The sequence below is a fragment of the Odontesthes bonariensis genome, chromosome 6 (assembly GCF_027942865.1).
Source record: "Odontesthes bonariensis isolate fOdoBon6 chromosome 6, fOdoBon6.hap1, whole genome shotgun sequence".
In the NCBI taxonomy this organism is placed as follows: Eukaryota; Metazoa; Chordata; class Actinopteri; order Atheriniformes; family Atherinopsidae; genus Odontesthes; species Odontesthes bonariensis.
Genome location: NC_134511.1, coordinates 40,263,304 through 40,282,995, shown reverse-complemented (window position 1 = coordinate 40,282,995; position 19,692 = coordinate 40,263,304). Strand labels below are relative to the sequence as shown.

The window sequence follows — 19,692 nt, the reverse complement described above, 5'->3', positions numbered from 1 at the left end:
CCCCTGTTCTCATTATTTCACCTGGTACTTGTGCTTGTAGCTCTGAATGGAATAGCATGGCAAATACTCAACAAAGTCTTCCAACTGAAAGGGTGATATTAGTCGTTACACCCTTTAATATGGCTCACAATGATGCTCCGTGAAGTACCAACCCCATAGGTGGCAGAAGGGATATAGGACAGGTAGGCCTTGTGATTTCAGCCATGGGCCTTGGTGTGGGTGTTCCACTAGTAATGAGACAAACAACAGTAATACAATGTCTGTAATGACACCAGAGCTGAAGCAGAATCTAACGTGACATAGATATCTTATATGCATTTGGGAATATTATTGTATGTGTATCTGTGTGAATACATATGGATAAAACAAATGCAATGTCAGCATTTAGTTATTAAACAGCTTCATAAAAACCCATTCTACGTTTAGTCCTGAATGATGCCGGTGAATTCAGACCAACTCTGAGCTACTGCGCTCACGAGACCTTAAGTAATTTGAATATGATTTGATTATGGCTTTCAACAAGCTGGCTTGACATTGGATATAGCCTACGTTTTTTTTCCACTTTTAGAAAACTAGTTTTATTTTGATGCAATAAAAACAGCTGCGAAATCCTGAGTGTTAGATTGTCCCTACTTTCTTTTGGTGCTTTTTCCTGATCGGTATGCAAATTATCACCCACCGTGGAAAGGCTAGAAGTTACCTATAACCCAATCAACGAGAGGTCAAGTCGCGCTGGAAGTGGCCAAAGACTTGCCGGATCAACTCCCTGTACATTACATTTAAAGGGAAGGCTGAGGTTCTGTGGACCGAGAGTCCCTACAAGAGTTCTCATGTGTACCACTCCAAAGATAAATAGTTCAGCTTTAAACAATACTTCATTCGTGGCAGAAAAAAATAGGGGTAACGGTTCTTTTCTCTGCTTTGTTTGCACAGAGGCTGTGGGTCTTATTTGAGGAAAATATATTTAAAAAATGAATGCTCGTACCACGCCCGCTATAGAGGTCTTGCGCCAAATTCGGTTCCCCGAAATAATCTGTTCCCCTGGTGTCGGGAGCCCGCACAACAGCTGGAGAGGCATATTCTAGAGTCTGTACGTCATTTCTGATCAAGTTGTCGGTAAAAACGACAAAACGTAATCACTTATCGCACCGGTCTCCTCTCCTGCAACAGACTCAGGTTGAAAATGTGTTGCAGGATGTCAGACAGCTGGGCTGCACAGGACTTAAGGACCCACAGGCTGATGCCACCAGGTACTGCTGCTTTGGCATGTTGGAGTCTCTGCAGCTGACTCCTCACCTGGCCAGAGTTCACAGTCATGTTGGGGGGCGTGGCTGACCCTGAAGAGGTTGTTGGAGTTGGAGGGTTGTAGTCCAGGGTACTCAGCAGGGGGGGTTGTGGGGAAAGCAGTGGCAGAGAAGGTGTGACGGCAGATATTGTCACTTACACAATACTTTTATGATGGTTTAAGAGTTTTCACTTTGAACGCAGACTTGATGGAGAAATGTGTACTCATTTTGTCCCGGCTAAACATGTCACGCCCTCATTACTCAACATAAGTCGCTTTTTATCTTCAGCTGATATGTTGTAATGTTGTATGTAGAATAAAATTCATCTTTACGCACGTTTAAAGGTATTCTCTTTATTTTTGTCTGATAACGCCACTCCCTCTCTCACAATTAATAAATGCAGAAATTCTAATCCGTCTTTTAGCTCATTAAAGCAGGGGACACACATCCCGGTGGCTGAGAAATTCACTCTCAGATACCACCCCCCTGTGTTTAGATGGACTCATCTATATCAAATTAATAAAGCTGACTTGTTACCTCATACTGTTGGCTTGTTACCCTACCACTAAAATCCTAAAATGTTCATCCTTTTACGTCTTAACGCGTCCACAGTAACCGGGGGAGCACATCCTGACGGATGGAAATGATGCCATCATATACTGTTTATTGTCAGAAGGGTGGCTCATACATGTATAAAATTCATACAGCTGTCTAGTTATCTCACAAGGTATAAATCCTGAAATTTTCATCCTGCTATAGCTTAATGTTTCGATAATATCAGGAGAAACACATCCTGATAGCTGGACATAACGCCAACAAATAGTGTTCCTCGTGTGTTTTTCAGGCCTATAAGTCAGTAACATCCCACTGCTAAGAAGTTTCTTGCCTATAAACTGTTTTTATAGGCTGTTGAAGAATCAGCGATGTCAAAGTGAATCATTAGGAATCATTGATTTCTCAATCCTTCTCAAAGTGTAAATGTCCCAACAATGCCGTAAAAGCCTAAAAATCTCCCCTGGTTAGAAGTTTCAGGTTTATAATCTTAAACACAACGAAGAACAGTGGTTTTCTAAAGGGGGACATTGTTTGATGGCATCATCATTTCCAGTTATCAGGATGTGTTGCCCCAGCTATAATGGACCAATTAAGACAAAGCAGGATAAAAGATTGCAGAACTTGTATGTTGTGATGTAATAAGTCAGCAGTATGGATCTCAAAGACGTGTGATCCTTGTGTTCATCTATAGCGGAAAAGGTATCTGATGACATCATTTCCACTTATCAAAATGGGTTTCCCCTGCTATAACGGACAAATTAAGACAAAGGAGGAGGATTTCAGGATTTTTCTTTAGTGAAGTAACGAGTCATTTGTATGAATCTGATGCATGCATGAGCCACATGTCCCAAACACAGTTTCTGATCAGCCATCAGAATGTGTTCCCCCGGAAACTAGGGACAAATTAAGACATGGGAGGATTAAATTAGATCCAATTCAATTTCGGTTATATATCGCCAAATTACAACAAATGTAATCTCAAGGTACTTCAAAGATACAGTCCAATTCATTGTAATCCAATCAAATCCAATTCATTCAATTCCAAATTGGCCCAATTCATACAACCACCTCCTCATTAGTTCCCTCTGTATATATACTCATTTGTTTCGGTCACACTTTTTGTTGTTAGCACCATTCTTCATCTACTTTATCTCTGTTTTCTCATTCTTTGATGCTCTGGTTTTTTTGTCATGTCGAGTTGTTTTAGAATTTAGTCTTTTGTGTCCCAACTTTAAGTTTTTGGTTTCCCGGCTCAGCCAGGCTTTCTGTTTCTTTTGATAAATCCTTCGTGCTCATCTGCGTTTGGGTCCTCCATACTGTTCACCACAGACATTGCGACTCATACGGGCACGTCTTCATCACTTTTGCAGTTTGATTCAATTGTTATTTCCATTGGAATGGAATGTTAAATAACAGTTGGAAAATCTGACTGTTATCAGATGATGTATCATGTGACGATGACTAAGCACAGCATGTGACGGTCGTAAAGCCAGAGTAGAAGAAGTCGGGTGTTATTCTCTTCCCACTCGGCTGTATGTGACAGCGGGATGGTTTTCCAAAAAACATACTGTATGTGCAGTGTTTTAACTCTGACCATCAATTTGCAAACAAAATCTATTGTTTTTGACTTCCCAGGGAACTATGAAGTGTCCACAGGGTTTAATGTTTGTCCCCTGGAGCAGATGTGGGTGGAACAGGTTAGGGTTGAAATATGAGACGACACAGGTTTAACCAGATATGCAAGCTTGTGATCACATATAAATGCTGCAGAGTTTACACAGTTTGAGTTTGTACGGAAGCGTTACTCTGTTGAAAAATGACCATCAACAACTTTGAAATTGAATACGATGCCATCAACAGCAAGAACACCTTCACAAATGGAGACACCATCAATGGAAGGATCATCGTGGAGACCTCGAAAGAAACAAAAATCCAGTCACTTGTTTTCATAGCTAAAGGAAAAGCTCATGTTTGTTGGCATGAAAACTACGGAGAGAACCAACATTACGTCTACTGGGCTAATGAGAAATACTATGATGTCAAACATCATATCTTAAGAGAATCGAGAGAAGATGGTAACGTTTGAAATGAATTATCACTGTGTCTAATTTAATAACATATGGTGTTTAGAAGTAAGCATAAGGTTTTTCTTTTCCAGGGACTGAAGTCATTGGAAAAGGAAGGCATGTGTTTCCTTTTAGCTTCAAGATACCAGACAGGTACTTTTTCCTTACTTATTCTGAACGTATTATTTCATTCTTTTCACATTAGAATCATGTTTTCTTATTTTACCCACACAGAAAAATGCCATCGACTTTCCGAACATCCATCGGCCAAATTGTTCATAAGGTGAAGGCAGAGCTTAAACAGTCTATGAAGCTGACAAAAACAGCTAAAGCCCACTTCACCTTTGCATCCAAAGCAGACACGGATATCCCTGCACTCATGGTAAGAAAGAAGAGGATAAACATTGCACCTGATATTTTGTGAGCAGAACAGACTGTAACTTGCTATATTGATATAAAGTGGGATCTGCTTTTTTAGGAACCTCAGCATGTGTGCAAGGATAAAAGCATTGCTTTTGGTTCTGGAAATGTCTCATTGGATGCCCATACTAAGAAGCAGGGATACAAACAAGGTACATTTTCATTTCAAGAAGGTAACATAATTTTTCAATCCTCCCCCTGACAGAGAAGAGGAGACTAGACTAGTAAAGGCAGGTTGTATCAGGCCCCTTATGTCACTGGGACAGACCAACAGAGTGTTACTATCAAAAAATAATCAAAAACTCAGAATAATAATTAACTGTTTTTTCAAATTTTACCAGTTTTCTAGTTTTATGGGATGACATCAAAGCTGTTGGAAAACAAATATTGTATTGAAAATCAATTTTCTTTCTCTGAGCATTTGAAAACCTGACTTTAAAGGTATCACTCCTGGCTGCATCTGAGAAAGACAGAAAGTGTAAGAAGAGTGAGAATAATTGTTGCAAAGGTTATGCCTGCTGGCTTCACATATTTAACATATTATGTGATACTGTAAATGTATTTAAACAGCATGGAGAACCCTCCATCCTAGTCTCCTGTATTAACTGATTCTTTAAATGTAATGTCTTGGTGTGTAATCATTTAAACTAACCTGCTCTTTCCATTCCACAGGCGAGGCCCTCCGTGTCACGGTTGCAATCAACAATCGCTCAAGTCGTTCAGTGAAGCCCAAATTTGAACTGTATGAGAAGAAGAGTTACTTTGCCATGGGTAGGAGGAAAGTTAACACACAAAAGATCCTTAAAGACAAAGCGGAGATGATTCATGAACACTCTGGCAAAACGACTGTGACCAAGGTGATCAACATCCCTACAGAACTACCCCCATCCATTTTAAACTGCTCCATCATCAAGCTGGAGTACAGGGTGAAGGTAAGCCCCTCTAGTGTCATCGAAACTATTTCATTTTGATGAAAAAACAAACAAACAAGGCCTCACTTTTCTGTTTCTTGTGATTTAAAAGTAAAAATTTGACACGAATATTTCACATGGAAATGTCTTGCTAAATGCAAAAAAAAAAAGAGAAACAAAATCTCCGAGACACTCTATCTTTTGAAAAATTAAGAACATCCGGTCACCATATGAATCTGAAAGTACTGATAAAATCAAATTCTGCCCACAGAAAACAAGCAAAATAAAAAAATAAAGAATTAGGAAACAGATTGACTTGAACTGGGATACATTTTTTCTCCTTTTTTCTCCCTCATAGATTTGTCTTAATATCAAATATGCTTCTGACCCAGAGGTCAAACTCCCCATTGTCATCCTGCCTGAGTTTTCCCATAGAAGACCTGCTTCTGCCAGCTTTGGATTTGAAGGATTTGGTGAATCTGTCGAACCAACCTGGAGTACGACACCACAAATGTTGGCGCCACCACCTCCCTATGAAGCCTGTGCAATGTACCCCTCACCTCCCTCTGGCAATGGCAACTATAAGTCTGCTCTTTAAATGGCATTGCACATCTGTAACACTGTCAGACACATCCTTTTACTCCATATATTTTCTACATACAACTTGACCTCATACAGTGAGGTTGGAGATTCAGATGTGTTACATAGTTGACAATGAAGCTTTCAGACACTAAGCACCTAATCTTTAACCATATCTCACAGCTCCCTCTGCAGCCACAACTGGTTTACTCAAGTTTGTTTTCATATGCAGTGCTGTTGCCAATGAACTATGATTCTACGTTTCTATTTAAGCCCACAATAGTGTATAATTTAATGTCCATGAAAAATATTTAAGTCTACCGTACATTATGTTGTATAGCATCCCACATTTTGAATAAATGCCTCGTATGTGTCTATTGTATTCACGTTATTGTAAACTGTGTAAATGTACTTGTATTAAAGCGTTTCGTATAAATCCTCTTTTCTTATGTGTAGCAAGACTGACTGTTTTAACATTTTGTTAAATCCATCATTTACTCACAATTACTGAATGAACTGCAAATCGTTCTCCCAATCGAATATCTGATCACTTAAATAATCCCAAACCCTCCCATCTCCATTGGGAATGGTGTTTATTTTTATGATTATGATACCACTTGCTGTTGTAGACCAGGCATCGGCCACAGGTGGTCAGTTCTGCGGCTGCCAAAACTATTTGGGGATGTTGCAACAGTGTTGGCTGATGGTTCACAGCCCTACATTGGGACCAACAAATAGGTTATGGAAAGTATCATGACTGAATTTGTTGGCATTGTGGCAACCGTAATGCAAAGTTATTCCAAATGTTTAAGGGATTTAAGGCTCTGAAGTTGAACATACCAAACCGTGGAGGGAGCAAAACACACTGTCACCATCAATTCTGAAGAGAAATATGCTTTAAATGTTGATGTGGTTTCCCTCAATGCACTCTGCTAAAAGCAGCTTAAATCATCATGACTGTATTCCTACCATGTGACAGTTTAGGATAGTTCATCTAATTTACACTAACAGGAATATCTGAGTATGTAGCAGTAATAACTGTGTTTGTGCCGTGTGTCATGAATTAGAGGGAATGAAGAAAATGTATAAACACACTGTTATTTCTAACACAAATAACACACACATGCCCTATAGCTCACTGTTCATTCAACTCATGTAACTTAGCCTCCAAGACTGCTGGCTAGAGTTACCTGTGTGAAAGGGACACCTGCAGGCTTGATCACATGATCATGTGTGACACAGTCACAGGTTCTGGAGAAATCCACAGCTACATCATGAACAGAATTTTTGTTCATCAAGGAAAGGATGCATCTCAGCACTACCAAGGATTAATTCAAACCTGCTTATCAGTTTATCATTCAGAAAAGGACAATCTTCATGCTCTCACTACTAGGTCTGAAAAAAAGCTTCTTGATGTGTTCTTATGATGACTGTGAAGCATTTCTCATTGGAGTACGACAAGGTGAATGAACAAGGCACCTACTCTCCTGGGGAAGTCTTAACTGGAAAGGTGACAGTGGTGACCAGTAAGAAAATCAAAGTGCAGTGTTTTTTGGTCAAAGCCAAAGGAAAAGCTAAGGTAACTTGGCATGAACAGGATGGACAAACCCCAGTGGTCCACAGCAACAAGAAGAAATACTTCTATTTTGAGCACATTATTCTTCAGGATAAAAACAAAGGAGATGGTTGGTATTATATTGTGCCAAAAAAAAAAAGAACAATTGGGCATAAAGCTTGTGGGCTGGTCATTATTCTGTAGTCTGATAAAGTAATTGTTGAGGTTACATTTAATTTAAAAAACGTTTCTTTTTAATAGGTTCAGAAATCATGGGCCCTGGAAGAAATGTGTATCCATTCAGCTTTGTGATTCCAAATACGTATGTGTTGTAGTCCTTTATATTACCTTTGATTTTAAATATAAACACTTTCTTACGATGTGATAAGATTAAATAATTTCCCTTTTGGTTTTTTCCTTATAGAGACATGCCTTCAACTTATAAAGGGAAATGGGGAGAGATCACATACAGTTTACGAGCACAGCTGACTCAGTCAATATGGCTTGTGCACAAAACCAAGACTGAGTTCCCTTTTCTGACCAAGTCTGAGTTTCCCTTTGCCTCTAAATCAGAAATGATATTAATTGGACTTAAGGTAGGAAAATATTTTTGTCTCCACTTGTCATTTTCATATATTTTCCACTTGGTCTGAAGCTTCTGTCTTTACTGTAGGAGCAACAACATGCAACCAGGATTTCCTTTTTTGGCTCTGGAAAGATTACCTTAAATGTTACCTCAGAAAAAATGGGCTTGAAGCAAGGTAGTAACATTTCACCCATAATTTCTGCATCGTCTTCAGTGAAAAACAAACAATTTGTTTCACTTTAATCTAAACAGGTGAGGCCATGGGAGTTTTTGTGGAAGTACTCAATGACTCAGCACGACGAGTAATACCAAAATTCTGCCTGTGTGAGAAGCAGACCTTTGTTGCGCGGTCAAAGAAGACGGTCCACACAAAAGACATCTTGTTTGGGACAGGAGTTGCTGTTCCGGCTGAGAGCCGCCAAACCATAACCAAAGTTCTGAGAATCCCTCCACAACTCCCCCCGACCTTCTTCAACTGCTGCATGATGAAGCTCGAGTACAGAATCAAGGTACTTATTCCAGTAAAGCAAATTCATTCTTTAACTGTCCCACACCACACTCTATCTATGAATCATAGGCTACCTAATTGTGAAAAATGTAATCATTGATACTTTGTGTAAACATGAGATGCGGTTTCATTTGTTTATTTGTAGATCAATCAATCAATCAATCAATCAATCAATCAATCAATCAAAAACTCTTGCATTATGAAAACAGCTCCACACAGTGGCTGTAGCGAAGAGACAGGAAAAAGTGAGAGGAAGGAGGGGTTAAAAGCCCGGTGGCTTGTCCAAACATTAATGAGGGTACATGAAGGAAAAAGTGTCATATTACAGCCCATCCTGTTCCATCGAGCCATCTGCTGAAAAAGATTTGTGTCAGTGCTTCCAGTAAACTCTGGTGTTAACTGCACAGAGAAATAGCAAAGTCAGCTCAGACTGCATTCTCACCCAAGTGATCCAAGTAGGCCTTGGATTTTTTTTTCACTGTTATGCGCGAGATAATTTTACTTTTGATTTTACTCCCGCAGGTCACCCTCGATGTCCCTCTGATGAGAGACTCAGAAATCAAACTCCCTCTGGTCATTCTGCAGGGCTCACCAAAACCTCATCAACAGAAACCAGAGAGGTCCGTCTGGTTTTCAAAACTGCCTGGTTAAAAGGATCTTCTAGAGCGGGAAAACGTGTTCACAAATAATAACTGTTTGACAAAATAGCACCGGATATAATATTAACACCACAAGTAACTCTATGTTAGTTTATTGTGGCTGCATTTCCACTGTCTTTCAACACTGTGTATACACATGTCCACTAGATGGAGATGTCAGTAACAGTAAAAGCATTTAATTGTGTGCTACCATTCTCTGCAAATATCAGTGTTTGTCTTTGATGTTCACGATTCTATTTTCAACAGCTATTCAGGATCGTTAAAGTTACGGCAGATGTCAGTCTATAGCTGCAAAAATAATCAAATATCTGTCATTTACCACAGTGTTAAGAATCAAAACAAAGCATTACAAGTACAAATCATACAAATTCAAGTCCAATTAATATTGACAGCTTAAGGTACTTACAATGTTTCAAGTCAAAAGCTCATTATTGAAAAAGGGCCACTTCAAGGGAAATGTTTTTATCTGTGAGTTTGATCATAGAGATAAATCAGCCCATTAGGGGATCAGAATCAGATTTCTTCTTTGTTACACTTGAAAGACTTGTCACTTACTTTCTTTTTGGCTGCTCTCTGTGTACTCACACATGAATAGAAAGCACCTGAGGATAAAGACAACAAAATAGAATTAAAGTAAAGAGTGTATTTTGATGCTATGCACCTAAGTGTGTAAAAAAAACACGTCTGTATCAATAAATGAGAATTAAGAAAAAGTCAAAGTCATTATTTGTAAGTTGAAAACAATAGAAATAGTGCAGGATACACAAATGTCCACAGGCCATATATGATAATGTATGGATAGTGTATGTAGTCAGTCACTGTGTAAAGTTACTTAATACTCCGTAAAGTAAGGCTACTTTTATACTGCAGTACTTGGTTTTCAATGAGATGGTATGATCTAGTAGATGAGGGCCTTAAGACAAATCCATGGTCTCATGAGATCATACGTAAGAGGACAAAATGAAGTTATATAACACACACTGTTTACAGGTTTTGGAGTATTCTTTTCCTGCTGGTTCTTGTGAAATGTTGAGCAATTTTGAGGCTAAAATAGAAAATTGAGTTAAACAGTGTAAACAAGTTTAAAGAGAAAATGAGTTATTCAATCCCAAAAGTCCAGCTTATCTATATTTATTCACTCTCATCTACTCGATGTTAGATGAGTGCAAAGTGTTATTAAATGCAAACATATTATCATTGTTGTACAAATACCTCAAAATTGTACTTGCACAGCACGAGAGTACACTCAATTGCTTTCTCTCTGCCCTGTTGTATGTACAAAAAATAAAAAAGAAAGGTTCATTTTGCTTGGTCCTTTAATTCATCTGGACAACCATGTTAAAAGGGTTAGGGTTAATTTTTTATCAATTAATTTGAACAATTATGAACGATTTACTTTTAAAGTCATTCTTCCTTTCACAAAGAGGCCTGTGGAGATCATTCACAGCAGCAGCAGCAGAGGTACACAATGAATCCGAGAACTGAGAATTACAGCTTAGAGCTTTCTCACGCCTTTGTCAAAGCACTCATTTTGCAACAGAGGAAAGTATTTCCCAAAGAGACATTCATGATTCTAACAGTACATGTGTCAGCCGACCAGTTGTTCTTAAGTGAAACCAGGCCCCTGTTTCTGACAGAGGCTCGGAGAGCTTTCCTTGCCCAGTGGTGGGAAAGATGTTGAGAGCTGAACATTTTACAGTTTGGATCCCTCCTGGAAATATTTCATGACCGTTGTCACACCACATACAGTACTCTCACCAACCCAAAGGGAGACAGAGTTATGTTTGGTCCTGACTTAGCTTAAACAGAACTTTACAGTTCTCACATCTACTCTTGAGTTGATCATTGATAATGCAAAAGCACTGATCAACTCTGGCATCAGATTCCACAGTTCTGGTGTACATATCCTCTGCTCTACTATTCATGTGATTGGGAAATTAAACATCTTAATTTGCAACAATAGACTGGTCATCATGTCTAACTTCTGTCAATAAGGATATGCTAATACATTTACAGGAAGACATTTGTCAAAAATGACTTTTGATTTTTAAGATTCTGTAAGTCACTGATGTAACTTTGACAGAATAACTATGTAAAGAGGGAGACTGACACTTATCTACATATTTAAGTATTTATGGAGCACATACACAAACGGTACGAATAAAAAGTTTGGACCCACCCATGCTTTCCGAATATTCAATAATGCATACTTATGCACGTGTGTTCAGACCTTCGACTTGAACTGTACATAGCACAGATTTAGCTAATTCTGCCTCATCTAACTCGATGAGGACATCTGATAAGCACTATGTGAAGCCCAGTGTGACAGATTCCTTTAATCCAAGCAACACCTGCATGAATATGTTTGAAGAGCAGCACTTTGATTCAATTCTGGCTGCAGTCGTGATCTTGGCTGCGCTCTTGCAGAGCCTGCCTGGTAACCAGTCTGGCTCAGTATAGGGTGTGCACGCTGTCAGCCAGCCAGCTCCCTCCAAACACACACACTCACATACACACACACACACACACACACACACACACACACACACACACACACACACACACACACACACACACACACACACACACACACATGCACACACACAAACCACACCACAGCCCTCCCTAGTTTTAAAGAGGGGAGTAGGGAGGTGTGGCCTCTGGTACCTCCCATATCCGTAGCCAGAGTGAGTACCATGACAACCATGTGGGCCTGCTGGCAACTCCCTGTCTTCATCAGCCACGGTTGCCATGGCAACTCCCCACGGGGCTCCCACAGATCAGCAGGATGGGCGTCCAGTTGACTAACCCTCTCCCAGCTGGGAAACGGCTGAGGGAGTGCAAGAGAGTGGAGTAAAGGGGAAGGGAGGGGAGGGTGTGTGCGTGTGTGTGTATGTGTGTAGGTAATATTTGTGAGTGCGAGAGTGTGTAGGATGGCACAGCAGAGCCTGAGGAGGGAGAGAGATAGATAGACTGCCAACGAAAGAGAGAGGCCTCAGATGAAGACACACAGGAGACACGTAGTCTGACCTGCTGAATCTCTGCCTGCGTACAGCCTTGTCAGCCGATAACGGAGTGAACAGAGAGGCCTCTGTGAAAATACACCTTCACAAGTCAATAATATTTCTTAATTCAACGATACTGCTCTCTGAGGGCTGACAGAACAGCTTTCATTTTGATTCATGGAAAAGCTTTTTTTTTAACCCATTTCAATCGAGTGTCGTCACCTTATCTGCCTACTGTAAACCGTCAATCCATGAAACTTCCACCAAAAGGTGTGTTTCTTCCATTTCTTCATCAGTCAGTGACAAATACCACATTTTGGGTTTGGACTCAGTGTAACAGGGCTACAGATGGCTTCATATCTGTGAGAAATGGCATCACTGGGTCCATTGGCTGGAGAGTACTGAGGCGCTTTTTCTGCTCTCTAATTACTCCAAGCTGTGTCCCCTTGAAGGTCCAGAGACACACAGATTTTCATCTATGAACCGACTGAAGATTTGAATGAATATTCATGAATGCTCTGATTCAGTTAACAGTGCTTTCCTGTTTGCTTCAGTTCTCTGGTGTTCTTTTTGTGTGTTTTACAGAGAGAGGTGGCTTAGTTAAATTCATCATCATGAAATCTTTATTTTGGAAAAAGGGAGAAATACACTTCCCATCGTAAACATTTTCTGATCTATTATAAGTGCAGAAACATTTCATTTCTTCTTTTTCATATAAAATCCTTACCATATCGTAAGCATATAAAAAAGTGACACAAGGCAATTTTGTCAGTGTTACAGAAGGCAAGTTGCCAAAACATTCTACACTAATTCAAATTATCTACAGTTTCTCTGATTATTTTCTCTAATATACGTGCAGTAATACCTCTAACCTAAAACTAGCTCTACGTAAAGTTTGTGACTATATTGTGCACTTGTAGTGGTAAGCTTTGGAATTACAAATTGTTTTACCGTTTCAAGAAAAAAAAAAATCCCTTGACAAGTTTTTTTGATTACACAATGGATATATAAAAAAAAAAGAAGATTGTTCCGTTTTATTTATGAAACTCAGAGAAGCACCCACCCCTGCACAGGTGCACATTGCATATCTTGCAGCCAAACACACTCTCATGCCGCAGCCCCTTGTTGGTGCAGTTCCTGCAGCGGCGAGAGCGCTCTGACATGCGCTCCAGGCGATGTCCATACTCTATGGGGGAATCTGCGTGTCTCTTGCGTGCTGCCCGCTCCATGCCCCTCGCCCCTTGGTAGTCTCCAATCAGTTGCTGTGCCAAGCGCACGCGAAAGTGGCGTTGGGTGAACTGCTTGCCGTTGAAGCCGGCCGGTGGAGCGCCCCCTCGGCTCTCCCTCAGGATTATGTAGGCGTTGACAATGCACAGATTGACATAGAACCACAGGAAGTAGCGCCACCACTTCTTACACGGCCTGCCGACCTGGTAGCACTCCCTCAGCTGGTCACACAGGTCCACGCCCCTCATGTTCTCCTGGTACAACAGCAACGGCAGAGGTCGAGGCACGCCAAAAGACAAGCCTGAGTTGTCCGTGCCGTCACTCTCCCTCTCCCCGCCTGTGTCATGCTGCTGTCGCCCCGGACTGATACCCACAATCCCTGGTGCACAGTTGGTGGAGAGGCAGCTTACCATCTTGACATCCCTCGTCACCGTAGCGACCAGGTTGCCACGCTGGCACTGATAGAACTCCCCCTGGCACAGCTTTCCAACATTACGAGGGCGGAGGACCTGGGGGTAGCCTTTGCGGCCGGGCTGAGTGGGCCCGCAGGCGTACAGCCCGTCTCTCAGCAGCCTCTGGAGGAGGGGCGCTGAGGTGAAGAAGCTGTCCATGAAGAGATGGTGGAACTGACCCTCCAGGCCGCGCACCATTGAGGTCACCACCCTGTAACCCAAGGAGGCTGCTGCCTCGTCTTCACTGGGCTTGCCTACGCAGATCTTTGCCCGGTGGCAGTAGCCTGAGCGGGAGTCACACAGCATCCACACTGTCAGCCCCTTCCTGAGGGGCTTGGAGGACATGTACTGGGTGGGAGAGAAACGCCCCTTAGTGACAATGGCACACTTATCTATGGTCAAACATCGGTTTGGTGTGTATGCGTCCCACATAGTATTCTCCACCACATCAAGGAGAGGCCTAATTTTGTAAAGACCATCATAGCCACGCTCCCCACGCACAGGCTCCGACTCACGGTCACACAGCTGGAGGTACTGGGTGAGTTTTTCAAAGCGCCTCGCAGTCATTGTCTTCTTAAAGCCTGCGTTGCCTATGAAAATGTCACTGGCCCAGTACATGCCAGTGTCTGGAAGCTGATTGATGCCCATAAGAATATTCAGGCCTACATAAGCTTTCATCTCTCTGACATCAGTGGGGTGCCAGTGGGGGTCTGATTTTCCACTCCTCCTTTGCCGATAGAGGGCGTAATTGTTTGTTTGTTCTACCATGTGTTCAAAAAGAGAATCTGGGAAGAGTATCCGGAAATAGTCGCGGGTGTCAGCATCGTCCCCCAGCGTGTGCTGAGGGCCACTGACAGCGGAGAAAGGTTCGATCGCAATGACCTGGTCGGGTTCACCCCAGAAGTCGGGAGAAGTGCAGTCCTCGTCCGAGTCATCTTCGAAGCTGAAAAAACTCCTGCGCTCCTCCTCCTCCAAATCCGAGAAATCAATATCCGAATCGTTTGAGGTGGTGTCAGAGCAGTTAGTGGAGGTAGAATAATAACAGTCCTCCGCGTACTCCTCCTCGTCGTGCTGGATCCCGTTACTGCCGGTGACCAGAATTATGTTGCAGCCTCCTCCCGCGATGAAGCTGGCCGCGTCTGCAGCCTCCGCCGCGGCGGCGGCTGTGCTCGTGAATCCATTCTCCCCCTCGCCGACCTCCTCCTCCCGCACTTCGTCTTCCTCGTCCGAGTCGGGCTTTCTGAAGGGAATTTCAAACCACTTCACATCGGCCGAAAGATTAAGCGGAGACTCTTGACTGTCGCACTCCGTGGCACTTTCTGTGTCCGCGCTAGTTTCCAAAATAGTAAAAAGCTCTCTCCCTTTTCTTGCCGTCGCCATGTCGGGGTATTAAAGTGCCCCTGCATGAGTCTTTCCTATATTTTTTTCAGCGCGTAAAAAATAATCGCATGAACCGGTCATCCGAAATGAACTGATGTGCACTTAACAGCTGCCTCTTCTATAAAACTTGCTGGTGGCCGACCTATGCGGCGTCTATAAGCTTGGTTCTCATTGTTTCCGCTCCTGGTTTTTCTGGGCTTTGTAGCGCAGTGTGGCCGCAGACGTCAGAAGCTGCATGCATGTCCTGCTTTGTAGGGCGTTTTGCGACTGCAGCTGGTGGGGTTGCTAGTTCGCTAGGCTGGCAGATGGCCGCTTGCTGTTCTAATGCCCGCTGGCATTCACCGCCATCAATAAGCCGGATACCCATTTCTGTGGCCGCGGAGATACAGAAACCACAGCTTAAATTCCAAACATCAAAATCACTCACTGTCAGTCAAGTGTCAGACCTCACAGCACGTGCAAACTTTGCAACTGTAAACTGGCCACAACACATCAAACGGCCTCGGTTGGAACACACATTTGTCGTTTTGAAGTTTCTGAAAGCTTTGCTGTGTGCGTGCATCACAAAGGAGATGCGTAAAAACCCACATATCATGAGCATGGCGTATCATGTGAAACAAGCGGTGGATGCACACCGCACAGGACTCCCTTTCCATCCTATTACTTAACAGACTACTCTGTGAACTCGGGCAGACAAGCAGTATGTTCATTCATAAACATGCTTCCTCCCTCTGACAGGTTCCTACATGAATCTGAAGCCCTATAGGCTATTGTAGAATTAGGGACCTCCCTCTAATTTATGAATGTGGGCAGATACTCTTGTGTTTTACTCCAGGACAGAGGTTTAAGCTTTCCTTGATAATATTTGTGGCTGCAACAGGCAGTTCATCTCCGTGCAACAGCCTGATTTCAATTTTATGTCAAAAAAAGATCAAATAAAAAAGCCAGTCACACACTCAAACACTTTAAAAGCGTCCCCACAGTTAGCTCATTTTAGCCATAAATATCATCAACAGTGATACTTTGCATGTTTTACACTAACACTTGTAGTTACCAGCAATACGCTGTATGAAATTATTAACAAACAAATATTAGTTGGGGTTTTTTTTGCAATATTTTCCCTACAGAGTGATATAGCGGCTCAAAATAACCTTTGCAATGTGTGACTTTAGACAAGTTTGAGCTGATCCAGAATATGCCGTTGTGATTGAAATACAATGTAAATGGTGTCACTAATCGCATATAATCAACTATGTAAGTCAGTCTGATTTCAACAGCAGACCACAAATGTAGAGTAAAACCTTCTGACTTGACCTAAAATAACAAAACTCTGCTCTTTGAAACCTCAGTTGCTTGAGAGGAGACTAGTTCTGTCTTTCTGTATGGGGGATGGGCTACAGGAAGGGTCCTTTCCAAATTCTTTTAGCTGTGGCTTGAGTCTACATGGCTGGCTGAGCACTGGGTTGCTGCCCCTGGGCCCTGCAGTGGAGGCACGATTTATGCGTCCTTTCTCACTAGCTCATTGCACAGATTCTCTTGTTGTCTCAGTGGTATCATATTGCCTCTGTGAACAACAGGCCTTACTGCTGTTTCTATCTGCAGAGAAGCCAGGGAGGCTGCACGAGCCCTGTACACTGGGAACCAGTATGTTGAAAAGCTGTGGAAAATGAGGGAGGCTCATGATCTTGGATATGCAGCCCAAAAATAGAAGTAAGGGGGGGAAAAAAAAGGCTCACTCCAGCGTTTCCAGGCCCCTGGAGCAGAGTGCTGCAGCAGACCCCTCAGAGACTCCCGCGGTGGGGTGGAGAGGCGTCAACCAATGGGGGCTCAGGCGTTCAGTGTGTGTATGTGTGCGTCTGTGCGGCAAACTCAGCTCTTCCACGGCTCAGATCCCTTTCTTGTGGATGAGTTCAGAGATGGCTTCTGTGTGTGTGTGTGTGTGTGCATTTGCAAGCATGAGAGCAAATGCTGCAACCACTGCAGCCCCAGTTAAAGACAGACCAACTCTTGTCTCTGTCATTCTCTGACATGGCGTCTGCTTTGCTTCCGTGCAAATGTGTGTGTGTGTGTGTGTGTGCGCGCGCACATGTGCCAGTGAGGGTGTATTAATAATGATGTCTCCTTCCACTGCCAACAGTATCCTTAGTCTCAGCTGATGTGATTGGAATTAAGAGAGGAAATCATAAGCACGGTGGCTTTCTGAGTGAATGGTCTGCTCCTTTAATAAGGTGATCTTTGCCATAATTGGATAAACTGATGCGCTGTGGAGGAATCTAAACAAACCGACATGCCTTTTCTGGACAACTTTGTTTTTGTTTTTGAATTGCAGTATCTCACCTCTTGAGGACATTTGCCTAATTTTAGTTTCTCTGCCAGAGCGTTGCCTGATCATGGGATGGTTTCACACTGCATTGCTGTGTTGTTGCGTTTGTTTAGTGAGCCTTATTACCTGCCCAAATAATCAGTGTAATGTGTAACTTGACCTTGAGGAACACTCACCTGATTGCCCCCTTTTGAGCAATAATGATGCACTGCCCTCTTGTGGTAGCTAGAGAGAAGTAATTATTCTGCACTCTAACAAGATTGGAGTGAATATATAAAGTGTATTCCACATGTCAAATTGTAAATTTGATCAGTGCATTTAAAGATAGTATATGATTGAGATATTATGTACCATTAACATAGAAGCTGTTTTTTAGTCTTATGTTGTCACAATAGTAACAGTAACAGTCCTACTCAAAATTACAGTCGTACTTTTAGCTACTGTACATATAATCTTACAGCGATCTGTATTAGAGATGAAGAAATACTCTGAAGTAGGCAACAGGTATTCCTGCAGAGCAAATGAAGTTGCTGCTGAACTTTGTTTCCTTTTGTCCACTAGATGGAGAAAGAAGACAAAATACAGAAAGAGAAAGAACGATTGCAAATGCACTAGACCTCTGTCGTTTGTTTTCTGAGTGTGCAAAGTTGTCTTCACATGATAGGAGAATCAAAAAGACTCTCTCACTGACCTAAAATCTGACTGGGCTATCGTTTGTCAGACCGTGTGCTCCCTATTACACTTTTTGTGTTGGATCAGGACCAATAAGCACAATGAATGAGGCCTGTGATTTTGCAAACTGTGTGTTCTTTTTAATATTTCGTTGGGTACAGTTTTCCGAATCCTTATTTTAAATTGTTTTATGATGAGAACCACAAACTATCTGTACTAAAGGAAGGCAGGGTAAGTTACAGCTAAGTGAGTGTACAAGAAAGTACAAGAAACACGTCTGTACTGAGCACGAGACTTGAATTTGGCGTTTGCTGTATCCAGAAATTTTCTCTAATATCATCCATCAGAGCAGCTTCATAAATCAGTCACTGGATGGGTGTACATTTAAATAACCACGATCACTGCCACAAGCACTCCCTGTTGGATCCAGATGGTTACATGTCACCTTGGAAGCAACAGTTCATCCATCTACAAACAGCCGATTCAGACAGGAAGGAAAAAAAAGAATCAAACACTGACTATTTCAGCTCATGAGAAGTATGGATCACATGCTCATGGAACAAATATTTGAAGCTTATGTCTTCAGTGACGTTACTTTATGCTACTTTCAATGTTTGAATATTTGTGGACAAATGTGACTTAACACGTATATCAGGCACTCTGTCCTCATTACAGAAGGACAGAAATATGTGATTCTGCAGATTCTACACAGGGACACTGCTCAATTTGAACTTTCAGACTGTTAATCATTAGTCTCACAGTTATCAGTTGTCGTCTCTTGTGAATTGGCTAATTATGTGGGGAACTTTTACTCTGTCCTCGTGTCTCTTTGTTTCAATAAGAGTTATGGTACATGGAGAATCCCTCTTTGCCATCCTCCTCTGGCATGGCATTTTTTATTGCCGTCAAGTGACATAACAACCACAGACGAATTCCCACAAGGAGGGATGAGAGACCACAAAGTATGGCACAGCTTTGGATTGTGCAAGTGTTTTGTCTGCTGAATATTGCAAATGATTGGGAAAATGTTCGCACAGTAATAAACAAACACAACAATTGTTTTGAATAATGTTTCACAAATTCTCTGACATGTAAATAATTCACACCAACCTTTGTATGCAATGCTGGGACACTGAGCATTGTCTGAACTGTAGTTGGTGTTGTGCACAGCTGAAAGAGAGTGCCTGTCAGTGCCATCACTCTGCTGTGATTCAGTTTAATGACAGGCAGTAAATCGTGTCTGCATCGGAGCCTCCCAGATTATAAAAACTGGTTTATGTTGTTTTGATTGGAAACAGCCTGGATAGGAAAATATCAACAAATGGGTTGTGGGTACCATCCACAATTATCAGTCCTGGAAGTAACAAACAATACATTCACTGACCGACACAAGACGCTCAGTACTTGTTTTGTCAACAACTCTAAGCGGCATAAATGCAAAGTTCTGGAGAAAGTGTCTTAAAATTCATATCAACTGTTTGTGTCATTATAGAAGTGGAATATTTGTG

The 19,692-nt window shown here is 41.9% G+C and overlaps 2 protein-coding genes across 2 annotated transcripts; both read left to right on the top strand.

Moving 5' to 3' along the window:
• The first annotated feature begins 3,335 nt into the window (after window positions 1–3,335).
• Window positions 3,336–6,253, top strand: LOC142382673 (arrestin domain-containing protein 3-like). The gene is made up of 6 exons (XM_075468787.1): window positions 3,336–3,916; window positions 4,000–4,060; window positions 4,142–4,289; window positions 4,386–4,479; window positions 5,000–5,259; window positions 5,597–6,253. Exons 1-6 carry the CDS (start codon window positions 3,658–3,660, stop codon window positions 5,834–5,836), a joined length of 1,062 nt encoding a protein of 353 aa, XP_075324902.1. The 5' UTR covers window positions 3,336–3,657; the 3' UTR covers window positions 5,837–6,253.
• Window positions 6,254–7,111: 858 nt separating this feature from the next.
• Window positions 7,112–10,417, top strand: LOC142383022 (arrestin domain-containing protein 3-like). Its single transcript, XM_075469142.1, has 6 exons — window positions 7,112–7,502; window positions 7,634–7,694; window positions 7,797–7,968; window positions 8,046–8,133; window positions 8,211–8,467; window positions 8,989–10,417. Exons 1-6 carry the CDS (start codon window positions 7,241–7,243, stop codon window positions 9,115–9,117), a joined length of 969 nt encoding a protein of 322 aa, XP_075325257.1. The 5' UTR covers window positions 7,112–7,240; the 3' UTR covers window positions 9,118–10,417.
• The last annotated feature ends 9,275 nt before the right edge of the window (window positions 10,418–19,692 follow it).